At 49.2% G+C, this 18922-nt stretch overlaps 1 protein-coding gene and 1 long non-coding RNA gene across 4 annotated transcripts in view; one reads left to right on the top strand and one right to left on the bottom strand.

Moving 5' to 3' along the window:
- LOC139539504 (FSD1-like protein) overlaps nt 1–18922 on the bottom strand; it is a 79727-nt gene that overhangs the window by 14036 nt on the left and 46769 nt on the right. For 2 of the 3 annotated variants that reach the window (XM_071342532.1, XM_071342542.1), the window contains 2 exons: nt 6557–6654; nt 4196–4447 (listed from right to left, as the gene is read on the bottom strand). In XM_071342532.1, the coding sequence (XP_071198633.1) occupies nt 4196–4447; nt 6557–6654 (350 nt within the window). The remainder of the gene's footprint in view (nt 1–4195; nt 4448–6556; nt 6655–18922) is intronic. The other variant, XM_071342549.1, reaches the window with a different exon arrangement.
- LOC139539518 (uncharacterized) lies at nt 6650–9412 on the top strand. Its single transcript, XR_011667959.1, has 2 exons — nt 6650–6842; nt 9158–9412. It is a non-coding gene; the product is annotated as an uncharacterized lncRNA (long non-coding RNA).

Genomic DNA, 18922 nt, shown 5'->3' with positions numbered 1-18922 from the left:
GAGTTAGGGGGGAAAACACTGTGTACACACCAGAGTTAGGGGGGAAAACACTGTGTACATACCAGAGTTAGGGGGGAAAACACTGTGTACATACCAGAGTTAGGAGGGAAACACTGTGTACATACCAGAGTTAGGGGGGGGAAACACTGTGTACATACCAGAGTTAGGGGGGGGAAACACTGTGTACATACCAGAGTTAGGGGGGGAAAACACTGTGTACATACCAGAGTTAGGAGGGAAACACTGTGTACATACCAGAGTTAGGGGGAAAACACTGTGTACATACCAGAGTTAGGGGGAAAACACTGTGTACATACCAGAGTTAGGGGGAAAACACTGTGTACATACCAGAGTTAAGGGGGAAAACACTGTGTACATACCAGAGTTAGGGGGGGGGGGAAACACTGTGTACATACCAGAGTTAGGGGGGGGGGAAACACTGTGTACATACCAGAGGTAGGGGGGGAAAACACTGTACACACCAGAGTTAGGGGGGAAAACACTGTGTACATACCAGAGTTAGGGGGGAAAACACTGTGTACATACCAGAGTTAGGAGGGAAACACTGTGTACATACCAGAGTTAGGGGGGGGAAACACTGTGTACATACCAGAGTTAGGGGGGGAAACACTGTGTACATACCAGAGTTAGGAGGGAAACACTGTGTACATACCAGAGTTAGGAGGGAAACACTGTGTACATACCAGAGTTAGGGGGGGAAACACTGTGTACATACCAGAGTTAGGGGGGAAACACTGTGTACATACCAGAGTTAGGGGGGGAAACACTGTGTACATACCAGAGGTAGGGGGGGGGGAAACACTGTGTACATACCAGAGGTAGGGGGGGAACACTGTGTACATACCAGAGTTAGGGGGGAAAACACTGTGTACACACCAGAGTTAGGGGGGAAAACACTGTGTACATACCAGAGTTAGGGGGGAAAACACTGTGTACATACCAGAGTTAGGAGGGAAACACTGTGTACATACCAGAGTTAGGGGGGGAAACACTGTGTACATACCAGAGTTAGGGGGGGAAACACTGTGTACATACCAGAGTTAGGGGGGGGAAACACTGTGTACATACCAGAGTTAGGAGGGAAACACTGTGTACATACCAGGGTTAGGAGGGAAACACTGTGTACATACCAGAGTTAGGAGGGAAACACTGTGTACATACCAGAGTTAGGGGGGGAAACACTGTGTACATACCAGAGTTAGGGGGGAAACACTGTGTACATACCAGAGTTAGGGGGGGAAACACTGTGTACATACCAGAGTTAGGGGGGAAACACTGTGTACATACCAGAGTTAGGGGGGAAACACTGTGTACATACCAGAGTTAGGGGGGAAACACTGTGTACATACCAGAGTTAGGGGGGGGGGGGGAACACTGTGTACATACCAGAGTTAGGGGGGGGGGAAACACTGTGTACATACCAGAGTTAGGGGGGGAAACACTGTGTACATACCAGAGTTAGGGGGGGAAACACTGTGTACATACCAGAGTTAGGGGGGGAAACACTGTGTACATACCAGAGTTAGGGGGGAAAACACTGTGTACATACCAGAGTTAGGGGGGAAAACACTGTGTACATACCAGAGTTAGGGGGGAAAACACTGTGTACATACCAGAGTTAGGGGGGAAACACTGTGTACATACCAGAGGTAGGTGGGAAACACTGTGTACATACCAGAGTTAGGGGGAAAACACTGTGTACATACCAGAGTTAGGGGGGGAAACACTGTGTACATACCAGAGTTAGGGGGGAAAACACTGTGTACATACCAGAGTTAGGAGGGAAACACTGTGTACATACCAGAGTTAGGAGGGAAACACTGTGTACATACCAGAGTTAGGGGGGGGAAACACTGTGTACATACCAGCGTTAGGGGGGGGAAACACTGTGTACATACCAGAGTTAGGAGGGAAACACTGTGTACATACCAGGGTTAGGAGGGAAACACTGTGTACATACCAGAGTTAGGGGGGAAACACTGTGTACATACCAGAGTTAGGGGGGGAAACACTGTGTACATACCAGAGGTAGGGGGGGGAACACTGTGTACATACCAGAGTTAGGGGGGAAAACACTGTGTACACACCAGAGTTAGGGGGGAAAACACTGTGTACATACCAGAGTTAGGGGGGAAAACACTGTGTACATACCAGAGTTAGGAGGGAAACACTGTGTACATACCAGAGTTAGGAGGGAAACACTGTGTACATACCAGAGTTAGGGGGGGGAAACACTGTGTACATACCAGAGTTAGGGGGGGAAACACTGTGTACATACCAGAGTTAGGAGGGAAACACTGTGTACATACCAGGGTTAGGAGGGAAACACTGTGTACATACCAGAGTTAGGAGGGAAACACTGTGTACATACCAGAGTTAGGGGGGGAAACACTGTGTACATACCAGAGTTAGGGGGGGAAACACTGTGTACATACCAGAGTTAGGGGGGGAAACACTGTGTACATACCAGAGTTAGGGGGGAAACACTGTGTACATAACAGAGTTAGGGGGGAAACACTGTGTACATACCAGAGTTAGGGGGGAAACACTGTGTACATACCAGAGTTAGGGGGGAAACACTGTGTACATACCAGAGTTAGGGGGGAAACACTGTGTACATACCAGAGTTAGGGGGGGGGGAACACTGTGTACATACCAGAGTTAGGGGGGGGGGGGAACACTGTGTACATACCAGAGTTAGGGGGGGGGGGAAACACTGTGTACATACCAGAGTTAGGGGGGAAACACTGTGTACATACCAGAGTTAGGGGGGGGAAACACTGTGTACATACCAGAGTTAGGGGGGAAACACTGTGTACATACCAGAGTTAGGGGGGAAACACTGTGTACATACCAGAGTTAGGGGGGAAACACTGTGTACATACCAGAGTTAGGGGGGAAACACTGTGTACATACCAGAGTTAGGGGGGAAACACTGTGTACATACCAGAGTTAGGGGGGAAACACTGTGTACATACCAGAGTTAGGGGGGAAACACTGTGTACATACCAGAGTTAGGGGGGAAACACTGTGTACATACCAGAGTTAGGGGGGAAACACTGTGTACATACCAGAGTTAGGGGGGAAACACTGTGTACATACCAGAGTTAGGGGGGAAACACTGTGTACATACCAGAGTTAGGGGGGAAACACTGTGTACATACCAGAGTTAGGGGGGGAAACACTGTGTACATACCAGAGTTAGGGGGGAAAACACTGTGTACATACCAGAGTTAGGGGGGAAACACTGTGTACATACCAGAGGTAGGTGGGAAACACTGTGTACATACCAGAGTTAGGGGGAAAACACTGTGTACATACCAGAGTTAGGGGGGGAAACACTGTGTACATACCAGAGTTAGGGGGGAAAACACTGTGTACATACCAGAGTTAGGGGGGGGAAACACTGTGTACATACCAGAGTTAGGGGGAAAACACTGTGTACATACCAGAGTTAGGGGGAAAACACTGTGTACATACCAGAGTTAGGGGGAAAACACTGTGTACATGCCAGAGTTAGGAGGGAAACAAACGACTCATGCCATACAGCATTGAGGACTGTGTCATCCAGTCACAGAGCAGATGCAAGTCACGTGATCTGTTGGCGAACACCTGATGCCTCTCGATAACTGCTGTATCATCCAATCACGGGGCAGAAGCAAGTCATGTGATCTGCTGTTGGGTGTCGTCATGGTGCGCTGGAGGATCATGTGACTTGTATCTGCTCTGTGATTGGACGATACAGACCACAAGACTCCCGTCATATCATCATGGCCACCTAAATCATCCCCAGCTTCCAATTGGCTCATCCATCTCCCTCCTCCTCCTCTCCCCTGTAACTATTCCCCAGGTCATTGCTGTAAATGAGAATGTGTTCTCAGTCAACTTACCTGGTAAAATCAAACCAACCCACCTGAGTCCAGGTCACGTTAGACTCTGATGCAGTCAGGTACAGTGACGTCCACTAAACTATATACCCCTCATACTCAACTCTGGACCTTGAAGCCAGTTCCACTGCGTTTTGTCATTGCTCCCCTCTAATCAGGGACTGATTTAGACCTGGTACACCATGTGGGTGTAATTAATGATAAGGTAGAACAGAAAAGCCAGAAGGCTCCGGACCTCGTAGTGTAAGTGTGTTGAATAACCCCTATACTATACTGTATAAACCCACCTGAGTCCAGGTCACAGAAGACTCCGATGCGATCAGGTACGGTGCCGTCCAGGTTCTTGGCCTTGTTGTTGTGCTTGGCAGCGAAGGAGACCTGCAGCCAGTTGTTGATGTGGATACACCACGTAGTGTTGGTCTTACCCAGCTGGTCAAACTTTCCCAGGTTCCTGTAGGAGACCCCAACACTATAGGATTTACAGTCTTTCAGGGCTTTCACCTCCCAGTAGTGTTGACCACAGTCCATACTGGTATCACCTGAGGGGGGAGATTATATTATCAATATATTATATTACACTACATGATCAAAAGTATGTGGACAGCTGCTCGTCGAACAGCTCATTCCAAAACCATGGGCATTAATATGGAGTTAGTCCCCCCCTTTGCTGCTATAACAGCCTCCACTCTTCCTGGAAGGCTTTCCACTAGATGTTGGAACATTGCTGCGGGGACTTGCTTCCATTCAGCCACAAGAGAATTAGTGAGGTCGGGAACTGATGTTGGGTGATTAGGCCTGACCTCGCAGTCAGCGTTCTAATTCATCCCAAAGGTGTTCGATGGGGTTGAGGTCAGTGCTCTGTGCAGGCCAGTCAAGTTCTTCCACATTAATCTCAACAAATCATTTCTGAATGGACCTAGCTTTGTGCACGGGGGCATTGTCATGCTGAAACAGGAAAGGGCCTTCCCCAAACTGTTACCACAAAGTTGGAAGCTCAAAATAGCCTAAAATGTAATTGTATACTGTAACGTTAAGATTTCCCTTCACTTGAACTAAGGGGCCCGAACCATGAAAAACAGCCCCAGACCATTACTCCTCCTCCACCAAACTTTACAGTTGGCACTATGTATTCGGTAGCGTTCTCCTGGCCTCTGCCAAACCCAGATTTGTCCAGATGGTGAAGCATGAGTCATTACTCCAAAGAACACGTTTCCACTGCTCCAGAGTCCAATTGCAGTGAGCTTTACACCACTCCAGCCGACGCTTGGTAATCTTAGGCTTGTGTGCGGCTGCTCGGCCATGGAAACCCATTTCATGAAGCTCCAGACGAACAGTTCTTGTGTTGACGTTGCTTCCAGAGCCAGTTTGGAAATCGGTAGTGAGTGTTACAATTGAGGACAGATTATTTTTTACGAGGCATGCGCTTCAGCCCTCGGCGGTCCCGTTCTGTGACCCGTTGTTGCTCCTAGACATTTCACAATAACAACACTTACAGTTGACTGGGGCAGCTGAAGCAGGGCAGAAATTTGACGAACTGACTTGTTGGAAAGGTGGCATCCTATGATGGTGCCACGTTGAACGTCACTGTGCTCTTCAGAAAAGGTCATTCTACTTCCAATGTTTGTCTGTGGAGATTGCATGGCTGTGTGGTCAATTTATATACCTGTCAGCAACGGGTGTGGCTGAAATAGCCAATCCATTCATTTGAAGGGGTGTCCACATACTTTTGTATATATAGTGTATATCATTATAATATTATACCAGTAGTGTTGACCACAGTCCATACTTGTGTCACCTAGGGCTGGATATTATATGATTAAATAATTAGCTGATTATAAAATGTTTCTCTTCAGTTAGTGTGCCAATAGAATCAACAGATGTTAGACAAATGTGCTTTGAGTTTCACGTCAACAACGCCACCAAAATATCTCACTATGTTAATATAAAATCAGGGATCATCAACGGGACAATTTATTAATTGAGCAGATGGTCAGGGGGCCAGACCATAATTACAAATAATTTGGAGACTGCTGATAAAATAAAAATGTAAAATAAAAATTGTCCAGAAAACTTTGAAACCCCAAATAAAATCCCCCGTGGGTCACTAATAACTATCCTACGTGGGTAGAGACTTCTGTGTTTGGGTGTGTCTCAAGACACCGAATTACACAATGGGCTGGCATCTCAGACACAGATTATACCTAATCCTGTACTTATTGAACATGCTGTTTATTCAGTGTCTGGGTAAGCAGCCCTATTGGCCTAGCTACCCGACATCCGTTATGGGTTGGTTGTGTTTACCCAGTCATAGATATTAATCAGTTGACAGTTTGCCCACTATAGGAATACATGGCACATGAAATACATGTAAGGTTGGTAGTGTTTACCTAGCACAGTGATGTGGTAATTTTTTCAATTCAATTTTATTTTATATAGCCCTTCGTACATCAGCTAATATCTCGAAGTGCTGTACAGACACCCAGCCTAAAACCCCAAACAGCTAGTAATGCAGGTGTAGAAGCAACTGTAACGTTGTGTTTACCTAACTAGCATGGTGTGTATGTGCCCGGGGCAGAGGGAAGAGTGTGTTTACCTACCTAGCACGGTGTGTGTGTGCCTGGGGCAGAGGGAAGAGTGTGTTTACCTACCTAGCACGGTGTAGGACTCTCCAGTAAACCGGTCTCTGCCTCCTCTGATGGCAGGTGACCGTGTCGTTGACGTTCTCTTGGGAGACGGAGTTCCACTTCTACAACGGAGAGGATGGCACAACAATATCACACTGACGTTTGACTGAGATGATCAACTGCTCATAATAATGGTCTGGAACAGAGACAATGGAATGGCATCAAACTCGGGGAGCAGCGGGTAGCCTAGTGGTTGGAGCGTTGGGCCAGTAACCAAAAGGTTGCCGGATTGAATCCCCGAGCTGACAAGGTAAAAATCTATCGTCCTACCCCCTGACCAAGGCAGTTAACCCACTGTTCCCCGGTAGTCCGTCATTGTAAATAAGAATTTGTTCTTAACTGACTTGACTAGTTAAATAAAAGGTAAAAAAAATAATATATATATTCCATTTCACTGATTCCACTCCAGCCATTACCACGAGCCCATCCTCCCAAATGAAGGTGCCACCAACCTCCTGTGATTACAACAGACAAGACTACAGAGCAGAGTGAAAAAGGATGCTGTGTAGAAGGCCCATCTACTGTCAGCTAGATATTCAGCTCCAAGCACCAATCTAGCTGACAAAAGATTGGTAAAACTAGAAAGACAAAACAACATCTCTTGCCTGACTGACAAAGTATGATACAGATGAAGCGGCTATTTGAACACCTCTTCAAAACAAACTCAAGCGTAGTGGTGTTAGACACAAGCAAACAAGGGTGATAGACAAAATGAGAGGAGAAACAAAAGCAATAAAAATTAGTTATTATTGTTTGATGTGATCTCAATGTAAAGGGACTATTTAAGGTTGAAATTGAGGGATGGAAGGATACTACTGAACTAGTAAGGAACAGTGCTGTGACAAGGCTGACCGGAATACATCCTCTACAGCAGCGGTCACCAAGCTGTCAATCGCAATCGACTGGTCGATCTCCAAGGCAACCCCTAGTCGATCGGCAAACATTTCTGTAAAAAACGCAACGATAAAGCCTGTTCCTATTTTGTTATTCACTCATCTCGGGCTGTTGCCGGTAGGTGCACCCGATTCAGCTGTCCTGCGCCGCCGGGTAGGTCAACTGTTGCCATTTTGAACCATTTCATGTGTCTGAAGGTACAAACTCTTCCTTCCCGGCGGACCCAGAGAGCAAATCAAGTGTACTATAGGCCTACCGCTGGCCAATCAGATGGCTCAGATGACCGTTCAGTAACGTAAGCAGCGTAAATGAAAGCTACAGTGGATACTGTGAGATGTAAAACGTTTAAAACCACGACTAGACAGAGACTGTCAACGAATACAGCAAAGAGCTGCTGTTTTTATGAGTGACTTCATGTTTCAGTTCTTATTCAGTATTGTCAACACTTTTATAAACCATAAAATGTGCGTTCACCCTACTTCCACTCAAGCTACTATCAGCCCTGCAGCTGTAATGAACGAGAAGGAAAGTGTCTCTATAGGCTTGTGTTGTTATTAGAGGCTTGGGTCTCTTAATATCGAGGAATATTTCACTTTCTCTGTTCATAGGAGAAACAACGTGAATTTGTCCATGAGACAGAAATAATGCGGTGCGACTCGAGTTTCGCCGTCAGCTGGAAGACGGTGTCCCTTTTTGTCCAGCGTCAGTGGAGGAAAGGAGGACAGAGGGACTTTGAGAGGCGGACCCTCACTGCGTTTAGAAGAGGGATGGAAAAACCTTCATACCAGTCGGCAAGAAAGAGGCTGACGACGAAAAAGCAAGCCAGCACGACCGTATGAGTTGCTATGGTGATTTCAGTAAACAAACAGTCCAAATCAACGCCTCCGCAGACGGCAAAAGTTGAAATATTTTCAACTCTGGTGGCAAGTTCAGTCTGCCGTGGCGGCTGACGGCATTTGCCGTCGTGCTGTCATTGAAAACAATGACATCTGGTTTGCCGTCTATCTCGTACCATCTAAAACTTAAGTCAGTCTGCTGCTCCTTCCGCTGAGACTGATCATCAGATGCAGGTATCATCCGTCCAGTAAAATACAAAATAAAAAGCACATTATTTAAATGTATGCTCACTCGGCTGTTCTTTATAAGTAATACAACAACGGATCTATTACCCGGTGTGATCATATATCCTACCTCAGATTTTGAAATATAATTTAAAAAAATTGTCAGAATAACAATGCATTGGCAGGGCAATTCAAGCAAAGCCAATATGCAGTGATAATGTATTAGGCCTATAGCTTACGTCATATAAAAAATACATTGAGCGGTAGATCTTCCATTTTAATACCTGCTACTAGTTAACATATTAACACAGGCCTTCCTGATCTATAGAAGCCTGGCTGATCTATGGAAGCCTGGCTGATCTATGGAAGCCTGGCTGATCTATGGAAGCCTGGCTGATCTATGGAAGCCTGGCTGATCTATGGAAGCCTGGCTGATCTATAGAAGCCTGGCTGATCTATGGAAGCCTGGCTGATCTATGGAAGCCTGGCTGATCTATGGAAGCCTGGCTGATCTATGGAAGCCTGGCTGATCTATAGAAGCCTGGCAGTGTGTAACTTTGTTGCAACCAAATTGCTCTTCTTCCATTCCATTCTGTCTGGTTGTCCACAGGGATTCCTAGGATCTCTGGTGTATTCAGTCAGCGCTTGGAGGACGTCAGCTGTGGATGCATGCATGGCCCATCTGCTGTCCAGCTCTTATGATCAGGAGACTGGGCACAACAACTGGAACATGACTGATGGCCTCAGTCAATAGGCAGACAGGGAATGACAAGGGCTTAGCCAATAGGCAGACAGGGAATGACAAATACTGTCAGAGTGTTGGAATGTGTCCCGGTCTGTCCCGAAATAAAACAAAAAAATTAAATTGTGCTGTCTGGCTTGCTTAATTTAAGGAATTTGATGTATCACATTTACTTTGTACTTTTACTTAAATATGACAATTGAGTACTTTTTCCACCACTGTACTTAAGTACATTTAAAACAAGATAGTTTTAGACTTATTTTTACGTGGTTACTTTCACTCGAGTCATTTTCCTTTAAAAAACATCTTTATATTTAGTCAAGTACGACAATTGAGTTCTTTTCCCACCACTGATTAATGCCAAGATGAAGACATTTCTCCATTTCTATTTTAGATTGACGATTAGAAGATATTTTTTGTAACTTAGTGTTTATTTACCCATTAAAAACCTTATTTATGGTCATATACTCACCCACTAGCTATCCAATCCTTGTTTCCTCCGTCCTTGTTTCCTCTATACCTCACCTCTCTTTCAAAGCACATCAGAGGAACAGGCCTGAGGTGAGGAATTCAACGCTCTCCCTCAATGTGCTGTGATAGGGAGGTGAGGAATTCAAGGTGCTGTGATAGGGAGGTGAGGAATTCAAGGTGCTGTGATAGGGCGTTGAGGAATGAAGTAAACAAGGACACCGGACAGCTAGTAACATTTTAAAAGACAGTTCCTGAGTGAGCGAGAAGCCATGATACACAGGCCTTGTCCAGACATAACCCCTAGCCCGAGAGTGATTGATGGGTGGTGACATGGCGAGAGCTCCACCTTACACCTCTGATAGAATTTTAACCGTATTGCTTACATCTGTCCAACAAGTGTCAATGGGGGGTTAGAGTCTAGGGGTCGTGTCTGGACTGGGTATCACGCCCACTCCCTCACTCTCTCAAAGCACATTGGAGCAAAGGATTTGAAGATTCCGCCCCTCAGGCCTCCTCCTCTGATGTGCTTTGAAAGAGAGGCGAGGAATGGAGGAAACAAGGACAGAGGAAACAAGGACAGAGGAAGCAAGGATTGGATGGCTAGTGGGTGGGGGGGAGGGGGCAAAATGTAATTTAACCATTAAGAAGGCATGATACAAAGTCTATGTTTTTAATGTGTCACTGTGTCATCTACATTTCTTTCTTAATAATATATATATTAGTTATACTATTTTGATATTGATTACCGTACTGTTGGGTAGAGCATGCAATTTCAGCATTTCACTGTACTTGTGCATGTGACTATACAACTTGAAATACCAACAGTGTTCAAATAGACTCCAGGGTTAATTACATATCAATACTGCCATCTAGTAGAATTTGATAGGCTACTACATACAATTCAAGTTCATTAAATAAGCCTTTTTCTGAAATGTTGATATCCATGAAAGCATTGCCAATACTGATGAGTTTTAGGTCTGCATAAAACTATTGGACATTACTACAATAATGTTGTGTACTGTGGCACAAGAAATATGTGCGAGGAGTCAGTAAGGACTGACAGGGTGTGAGGAGTCAGTAAGGACTGACAGGGTGTGAGGAGTCAGTAAGGACTGACAGGGTGTGAGGAGTCAGTAAGGACTGAGAGGGTGTGAGGAGTCAGTAAGGACTGAGAGGGTGTGAGGAGTCAGTAAGGACTGAGAGGGTGTGAGGAGTCAGTAAGGACTGACAGGGTGTGAGGAGTCAGTAAGGACTGACAGGGTGTGAGGAGTCAGTAAGGACCGACAGGGTGTGAGGAGTCAGTAAGGACCGACAGGGTGTGAGGAGTCAGTAAGGACCGACAGGGTGTGAGGAGTCAGTAAGGACCGACAGGGTGTGAGGAGTCAGTAAGGACCGACAGGGTGTGAGGAGTCAGTAAGGACCGACAGGGTGTGAGGAGTCAGTAAGGACCGACAGGGTGTGAGGAGTCAGTAAGGACCGACAGGGTGTGAGGAGTCAGTAAGGACCGACAGGGTGTGAGGAGTCAGTAAGGACCGACAGGGTGTGAGGAGTCAGTAAGGACCGACAGGGTGTGAGGAGTCAGTAAGGACCGACAGGGTGTGAGGAGTCAGTAAGGACCGACAGGGTGTGAGGAGTCAGTAAGGACCGACAGGGTGTGAGGAGTCAGTAAGGACCGACAGGGTGTGAGGAGTCAGTAAGGACCGACAGGGTGTGAGGAGTCAGTAAGGACCGACAGGGTGTGAGGAGTCAGTAAGGACCGACAGGGTGTGAGGAGTCAGTAAGGACCGACAGGGTGTGAGGAGTCAGTAAGGACCGACAGGGTGTGAGGAGTCAGTAAGGACCGACAGGGTGTGAGGAGTCAGTAAGGACCGACAGGGTGTGAGGAGTCAGTAAGGACCGACAGGGTGTGAGGAGTCAGTAAGGACCGACAGGGTGTGAGGAGTCAGTAAGGACCGACAGGGTGTGAGGAGTCAGTAAGGACCGACAGGGTGTGAGGAGTCAGTAAGGACCGAGAGGGTGTGAGGAGTCAGTAAGGACCGAGAGGGTGTGAGGAGTCAGTAAGGACCGACAGGGTGTGAGGAGTCAGTAAGGACCGACAGGGTGTGAGGAGTCAGTAAGGACCGACAGGGTGTGAGGAGTCAGTAAGGACCGACAGGGTGTGAGGAGTCAGTAAGGACCGACAGGGTGTGAGGAGTCAGTAAGGACCGACAGGGTGTGAGGAGTCAGTAAGGACCGAGAGGGTGTGAGGAGTCAGTAAGGACCGAGAGGGTGTGAGGAGTCAGTAAGGACCGAGAGGGTGTGAGGAGTCAGTAAGGACCGAGAGGGTGTGAGGAGTCAGTAAGGACCGAGAGGGTGTGAGGAGTCAGTAAGGACCGACAGGGTGTGAGGAGTCAGTAAGGACCGACAGGGTGTGAGGAGTCAGTAAGGACCGACAGGGTGTGAGGAGTCAGTAAGGACCGACAGGGTGTGAGGAGTCAGTAAGGACCGACAGGGTGTGAGGAGTCAGTAAGGACCGACAGGGTGTGAGGAGTCAGTAAGGACCGACAGGGTGTGAGGAGTCAGTAAGGACCGACAGGGTGTGAGGAGTCAGTAAGGACCGACAGGGTGTGAGGAGTCAGTAATGACCGACAGGGTGTGAGGAGTCAGTAAGGACCGACAGGGTGTGAGGAGTCAGTAAGGACCGACAGGGTGTGAGGAGTCAGTAAGGACCGACAGGGTGTGAGGAGTCAGTAAGGACCGACAGGGTGTGAGGAGTCAGTAAGGACCGACAGGGTGTGAGGAGTCAGTAAGGACCGACAGGGTGTGAGGAGTCAGTAAGGACCGACAGGGTGTGAGGAGTCAGTAAGGACCGACAGGGTGTGAGGAGTCAGTAAGGACCGACAGGGTGTGAGGAGTCAGTAAGGACCGACAGGGTGTGAGGAGTCAGTAAGGACCGACAGGGTGTGAGGAGTCAGTAAGGACCGACAGGGTGTGAGGAGTCAGTAAGGACCGACAGGGTGTGAGGAGTCAGTAAGGACCGACAGGGTGTGAGGAGTCAGTAAGGACCGACAGGGTGTGAGGAGTCAGTAAGGACCGACAGGGTGTGAGGAGTCAGTAAGGACCGACAGGGTGTGAGGAGTCAGTAAGGACCGACAGGGTGTGAGGAGTCAGTAAGGACCGACAGGGTGTGAGGAGTCAGTAAGGACCGACAGGGTGTGAGGAGTCAGTAAGGACCGACAGGGTGTGAGGAGTCAGTAAGGACCGACAGGGTGTGAGGAGTCAGTAAGGACCGACAGGGTGTGAGGAGTCAGTAAGGACCGACAGGGTGTGAGGAGTCAGTAAGGACCGACAGGGTGCGAGGAGTCAGTAAGGACCGACAGGGTGCGAGGAGTCAGTAAGGACCGACAGGGTGCGAGGAGTCAGTAAGGACCGACAGGGTGCGAGGAGTCAGTAAGGACCGACAGGGTGCGAGGAGTCAGTAAGGACCGACAGGGTGCGAGGAGTCAGTAAGGACCGACAGGGTGCGAGGAGTCAGTAAGGACCGACAGGGTGCGAGGAGTCAGTAAGGACCGACAGGGTGCGAGGAGTCAGTAAGGACCGACAGGGTGCGAGGAGTCAGTAAGGACCGACAGGGTGCGAGGAGTCAGTAAGGACCGACAGGGTGCGAGGAGTCAGTAAGGACCGACAGGGTGCGAGGAGTCAGTAAGGACCGACAGGGTGCGAGGAGTCAGTAAGGACCGACAGGGTGCGAGGAGTCAGTAAGGACCGACAGGGTGCGAGGAGTCAGTAAGGACCGACAGGGTGCGAGGAGTCAGTAAGGACCGACAGGGTGCGAGGAGTCAGTAAGGACCGACAGGGTGCGAGGAGTCAGTAAGGACCGACAGGGTGCGAGGAGTCAGTAAGGACCGACAGGGTGCGAGGAGTCAGTAAGGACCGACAGGGTGCGAGGAGTCAGTAAGGACCGACAGGGTGCGAGGAGTCAGTAAGGACCGACAGGGTGCGAGGAGTCAGTAAGGACCGACAGGGTGCGAGGAGTCAGTAAGGACCGACAGGGTGCGAGGAGTCAGTAAGGACCGACAGGGTGCGAGGAGTCAGTAAGGACCGACAGGGTGCGAGGAGTCAGTAAGGACCGACAGGGTGCGAGGAGTCAGTAAGGACCGACAGGGTGCGAGGAGTCAGTAAGGACCGACAGGGTGCGAGGAGTCAGTAAGGACCGACAGGGTGCGAGGAGTCAGTAAGGACCGACAGGGTGCGAGGAGTCAGTAAGGACCGACAGGGTGCGAGGAGTCAGTAAGGACCGACAGGGTGCGAGGAGTCAGTAAGGACCGACAGGGTGCGAGGAGTCAGTAAGGACCGACAGGGTGCGAGGAGTCAGTAAGGACCGACAGGGTGCGAGGAGTCAGTAAGGACCGACAGGGTGCGAGGAGTCAGTAAGGACCGACAGGGTGCGAGGAGTCAGTAAGGACCGACAGGGTGCGAGGAGTCAGTAAGGACCGACAGGGTGCGAGGAGTCAGTAAGGACCGACAGGGTGCGAGGAGTCAGTAAGGACCGACAGGGTGCGAGGAGTCAGTAAGGACCGACAGGGTGCGAGGAGTCAGTAAGGACCGACAGGGTGTGAGGAGTCAGTAAGGACCGACAGGGTGTGAGGAGTCAGTAAGGACCGACAGGGTGCGAGGAGTCAGTAAGGACCGACAGGGTGCGAGGAGTCAGTAAGGACCGACAGGGTGCGAGGAGTCAGTAAGGACCGACAGGGTGCGAGGAGTCAGTAAGGACCGACAGGGTGCGAGGAGTCAGTAAGGACCGACAGGGTGCGAGGAGTCAGTAAGGACCGACAGGGTGCGAGGAGTCAGTAAGGACCGACAGGGTGCGAGGAGTCAGTAAGGACCGACAGGGTGCGAGGAGTCAGTAAGGACCGACAGGGTGCGAGGAGTCAGTAAGGACCGACAGGGTGCGAGGAGTCAGTAAGGACCGACAGGGTGCGAGGAGTCAGTAAGGACCGACAGGGTGCGAGGAGTCAGTAAGGACCGACAGGGTGCGAGGAGTCAGTAAGGACCGACAGGGTGCGAGGAGTCAGTAAGGACCGACAGGGTGCGAGGAGTCAGTAAGGACCGACAGGGTGCGAGGAGTCAGTAAGGACCGACAGGGTGCGAGGAGTCAGTAAGGACCGACAGGGTGCGAGGAGTCAGTAAGGACCGACAGGGTGCGAGGAGTCAGTAAGGACCGACAGGGTGCGAGGAGTCAGTAAGGACCGACAGGGTGCGAGGAGTCAGTAAGGACCGACAGGGTGCGAGGAGTCAGTAAGGACCGACAGGGTGCGAGGAGTCAGTAAGGACCGACAGGGTGTGAGGAGTCAGTAAGGACCGACAGGGTGTGAGGAGTCAGTAAGGACCGACAGGGTGTGAGGAGTCAGTAAGGACCGACAGGGTGTGAGGAGTCAGTAAGGACCGACAGGGTGTGAGGAGTCAGTAAGGACCGACAGGGTGTGAGGAGTCAGTAAGGACCGACAGGGTGTGAGGAGTCAGTAAGGACCGACAGGGTGCGAGGAGTCAGTAAGGACCGACAGGGTGCGAGGAGTCAGTAAGGACCGACAGGGTGCGAGGAGTCAGTAAGGACCGACAGGGTGCGAGGAGTCAGTAAGGACCGACAGGGTGCGAGGAGTCAGTAAGGACCGACAGGGTGCGAGGAGTCAGTAAGGACCGACAGGGTGCGAGGAGTCAGTAAGGACCGACAGGGTGCGAGGAGTCAGTAAGGACCGACAGGGTGCGAGGAGTCAGTAAGGACCGACAGGGTGCGAGGAGTCAGTAAGGACCGACAGGGTGCGAGGAGTCAGTAAGGACCGACAGGGTGCGAGGAGTCAGTAAGGACCGACAGGGTGCGAGGAGTCAGTAAGGACCGACAGGGTGCGAGGAGTCAGTAAGGACCGACAGGGTGCGAGGAGTCAGTAAGGACCGACAGGGTGCGAGGAGTCAGTAAGGACCGACAGGGTGCGAGGAGTCAGTAAGGACCGACAGGGTGCGAGGAGTCAGTAAGGACCGACAGGGTGCGAGGAGTCAGTAAGGACCGACAGGGTGCGAGGAGTCAGTAAGGACCGACAGGGTGCGAGGAGTCAGTAAGGACCGACAGGGTGCGAGGAGTCAGTAAGGACCGACAGGGTGCGAGGAGTCAGTAAGGACCGACAGGGTGCGAGGAGTCAGTAAGGACCGACAGGGTGTGAGGAGTCAGTAAGGACCGACAGGGTGTGAGGAGTCAGTAAGGACCGACAGGGTGTGAGGAGTCAGTAAGGACCGACAGGGTGTGAGGAGTCAGTAAGGACCGACAGGGTGCGAGGAGTCAGTAAGGACCGACAGGGTGCGAGGAGTCAGTAAGGACCGACAGGGTGCGAGGAGTCAGTAAGGACCGACAGGGTGCGAGGAGTCAGTAAGGACCGACAGGGTGCGAGGAGTCAGTAAGGACCGACAGGGTGCGAGGAGTCAGTAAGGACCGACAGGGTGCGAGGAGTCAGTAAGGACCGACAGGGTGCGAGGAGTCAGTAAGGACCGACAGGGTGCGAGGAGTCAGTAAGGACCGACAGGGTGCGAGGAGTCAGTAAGGACCGACAGGGTGCGAGGAGTCAGTAAGGACCGACAGGGTGCGAGGAGTCAGTAAGGACCGACAGGGTGCGAGGAGTCAGTAAGGACCGACAGGGTGCGAGGAGTCAGTAAGGACCGACAGGGTGTGAGGAGTCAGTAAGGACCGACAGGGTGTGAGGAGTCAGTAAGGACCGACAGGGTGTGAGGAGTCAGTAAGGACCGACAGGGTGTGAGGAGTCAGTAAGGACCGACAGGGTGTGAGGAGTCAGTAAGGACTGACAGGGTGTGAGGAGTCAGTAAGGACTGACAGGGTGTGAGGAGTGAGGAGAGGAGAGTGTTTATCAGCGATGAAATAGCAGCTCCAGCTACTGATTACATGGACAAGGGGGACCTGATCACTAATACTAGATAAGCAATGCTACTCTGAGACACTGTTTGAATACAGACCTAGATCTCCCCTACATGTTAGGGGAGAGGAGAGTACTGCAGGGCTGTGAGTCAGTACGTGGCAGACAGAGGAGAGTACTGCAGGGGTGTGAGTCAGTACGTGGCAGACAGAGGAGAGAACTGCAGGGGTGTGAGTCAGTACGTGGCAGACAGAGGAGAGAACTGCAGGGGTGTGAGTCAGTACGTGGCAGACAGAGGGAGAGAACTGCAGGGGTGTGAGTCAGTACGTGGCAGACAGAGGAGAGTACTGCAGGGCTGTGAGTCAGTGCGTGGCATACAGAGGAGAGAACTGCAGGGGTGTGAGTCAGTACGTGGCAGACAGAGGAGAGGAGAGTACTGCAGGGCTGTGAGTCAGTACGTGGCAGACAGGGGGAGAGGAGAGTACTGCAGGGAAGTGAGTCAGTACGTGGCAGACAGGGGGAGAGGAGAGTACTGCAGGGCTGTGAGTCAGTACGTGGCAGACAGAGGGAGAGAACTGCAGGGATGTGAGTCAGTACGTGGCAGACAGAGGAGAGTACTGCAGGGATGTGAGTCAGTACGTGGCAGACAGGGGAGGGGGCGCGGAGAGGAGTGTACTGCAGGGGTGTGAGTGGTGGACTGGCCTGTCATTTGTAAGTCTCTGTAGCCTCAAGCCTTTGGCTCGTAATCTGAATCTCACCCTGCTCTCTACCTCTTCATTGTGGCTCTGTTGAATTATGTAATTCTCTGAAACTCTCCACTCTTCTCCTTTCCATGCCCTCAACAGACAGAATACCAATACCAGCAGAGCTACCTCTCATGCGGAACTACAGTACCTCTCATTCTGAAATGATACCTCTTCAGAAGTAATAGTCGAGGATGCTTAGATTACCAATGAATAACTAGTGAGCTAGGACATATCAGTTAGCTGAACAGTTACAGTAACATCAGTTCATTAATAGATCAATAAACACAATCATTACTGTGACTATCTTATAATCTTAAATAGAAATGGAGAAATTTTGCTTTATCTTGACATTAATAAATACATAAATAGCTATTAAATTGATGATTTAATATATAGTAGATTAATAGAATGCATTTAGAAAGGTGTACTCTTATTTTGAAGGGACAGGAAGTGTAGGTTGTGCATTTGCCCAATGACAGGCATTACACATTTAACCACACCCACATGTGAAAACCGAAATATCAAGTAATTTTTTTGTTTATATGCCAAAAAAACGAGCTAACAAAATAACAAGCAATTTTCAGTTTTTTTGTTTTTAGAGAAAAAAAAGAGAGCTGTTTTCACGTTGCTGATTTGTCTGTTTTAACTTGGGAAAAAATTAGCCCAAAAAAGGTCATGTACCTCGTTGTGATTTTGGGAACATGATATGATGGAATGAATGACTGGACAAATATGGACATGACAGTTTCTATACTTACTACAGTTGAGTGAATTGTTACTCACCAAAACCATTTGTTGCAAGCATAAGAGAAATTAGTAAAAACAAAATAAATTCGGTGATACTAAATTGTACATTAATTCTGTAACAGAGATGGGTCGCCTAGGGATAGAAGTTAATGTTATTTATTTTTGTCATATTTTCTTTAAAAAGGACAAAGGGAAAAAAGGAATATAGCCTGAGGTTTTTAGAAAGAGAAACAGTTAGGGAAGATGCCATCTACAGATGGAGAGTCTTTCAATGGTTCAGGACAGAATAAGAACACATTATATTCTTTGTTTGTGGGAGAACCCGGCAAAAACCAAAATCGAATTTCCCCAATTCATTCATTTGACCTAAATTAAGAGTTTATAAAAAAGCAACCATTTCCATCTGTAGATGTCTCCTTTAAGTCAGTCAGTCACACAAAGAAACCACACATATTCTCAATATCAAGTCATTTCAGGAGGTTTCTCTCAGACTAGAAGAGCAACGTTGCTGAAAAGGTTTGTAGCCTAAACTGTTCACACAAAAAAAACCCGAAAGGGGCTTGATGTGCAGAACAAGCCTATATGAAAGCGATTGTCGGAGCGTACAAACTTAAAACACAGGCGGTCTCTACCTAATATTGCCACTGGTTACACGGTAGCCTAACGCTACATTCAGGTAGCCTAATGCTACATTCAGGTAGCCTAATGCTACATTCAGGTAGCCTAATGCTACATTCAGGTAGCCTAATGCTACATCCTACAGCTGAAAAGTC

Source organism: Salvelinus alpinus, chromosome 1 (assembly GCF_045679555.1).
Source record: "Salvelinus alpinus chromosome 1, SLU_Salpinus.1, whole genome shotgun sequence".
NCBI classification, from domain to species: Eukaryota; Metazoa; Chordata; class Actinopteri; order Salmoniformes; family Salmonidae; genus Salvelinus; species Salvelinus alpinus.
Note: the sequence above shows the minus strand (reverse complement) of the source record. Positions and strands in the feature narration are given on the sequence as shown.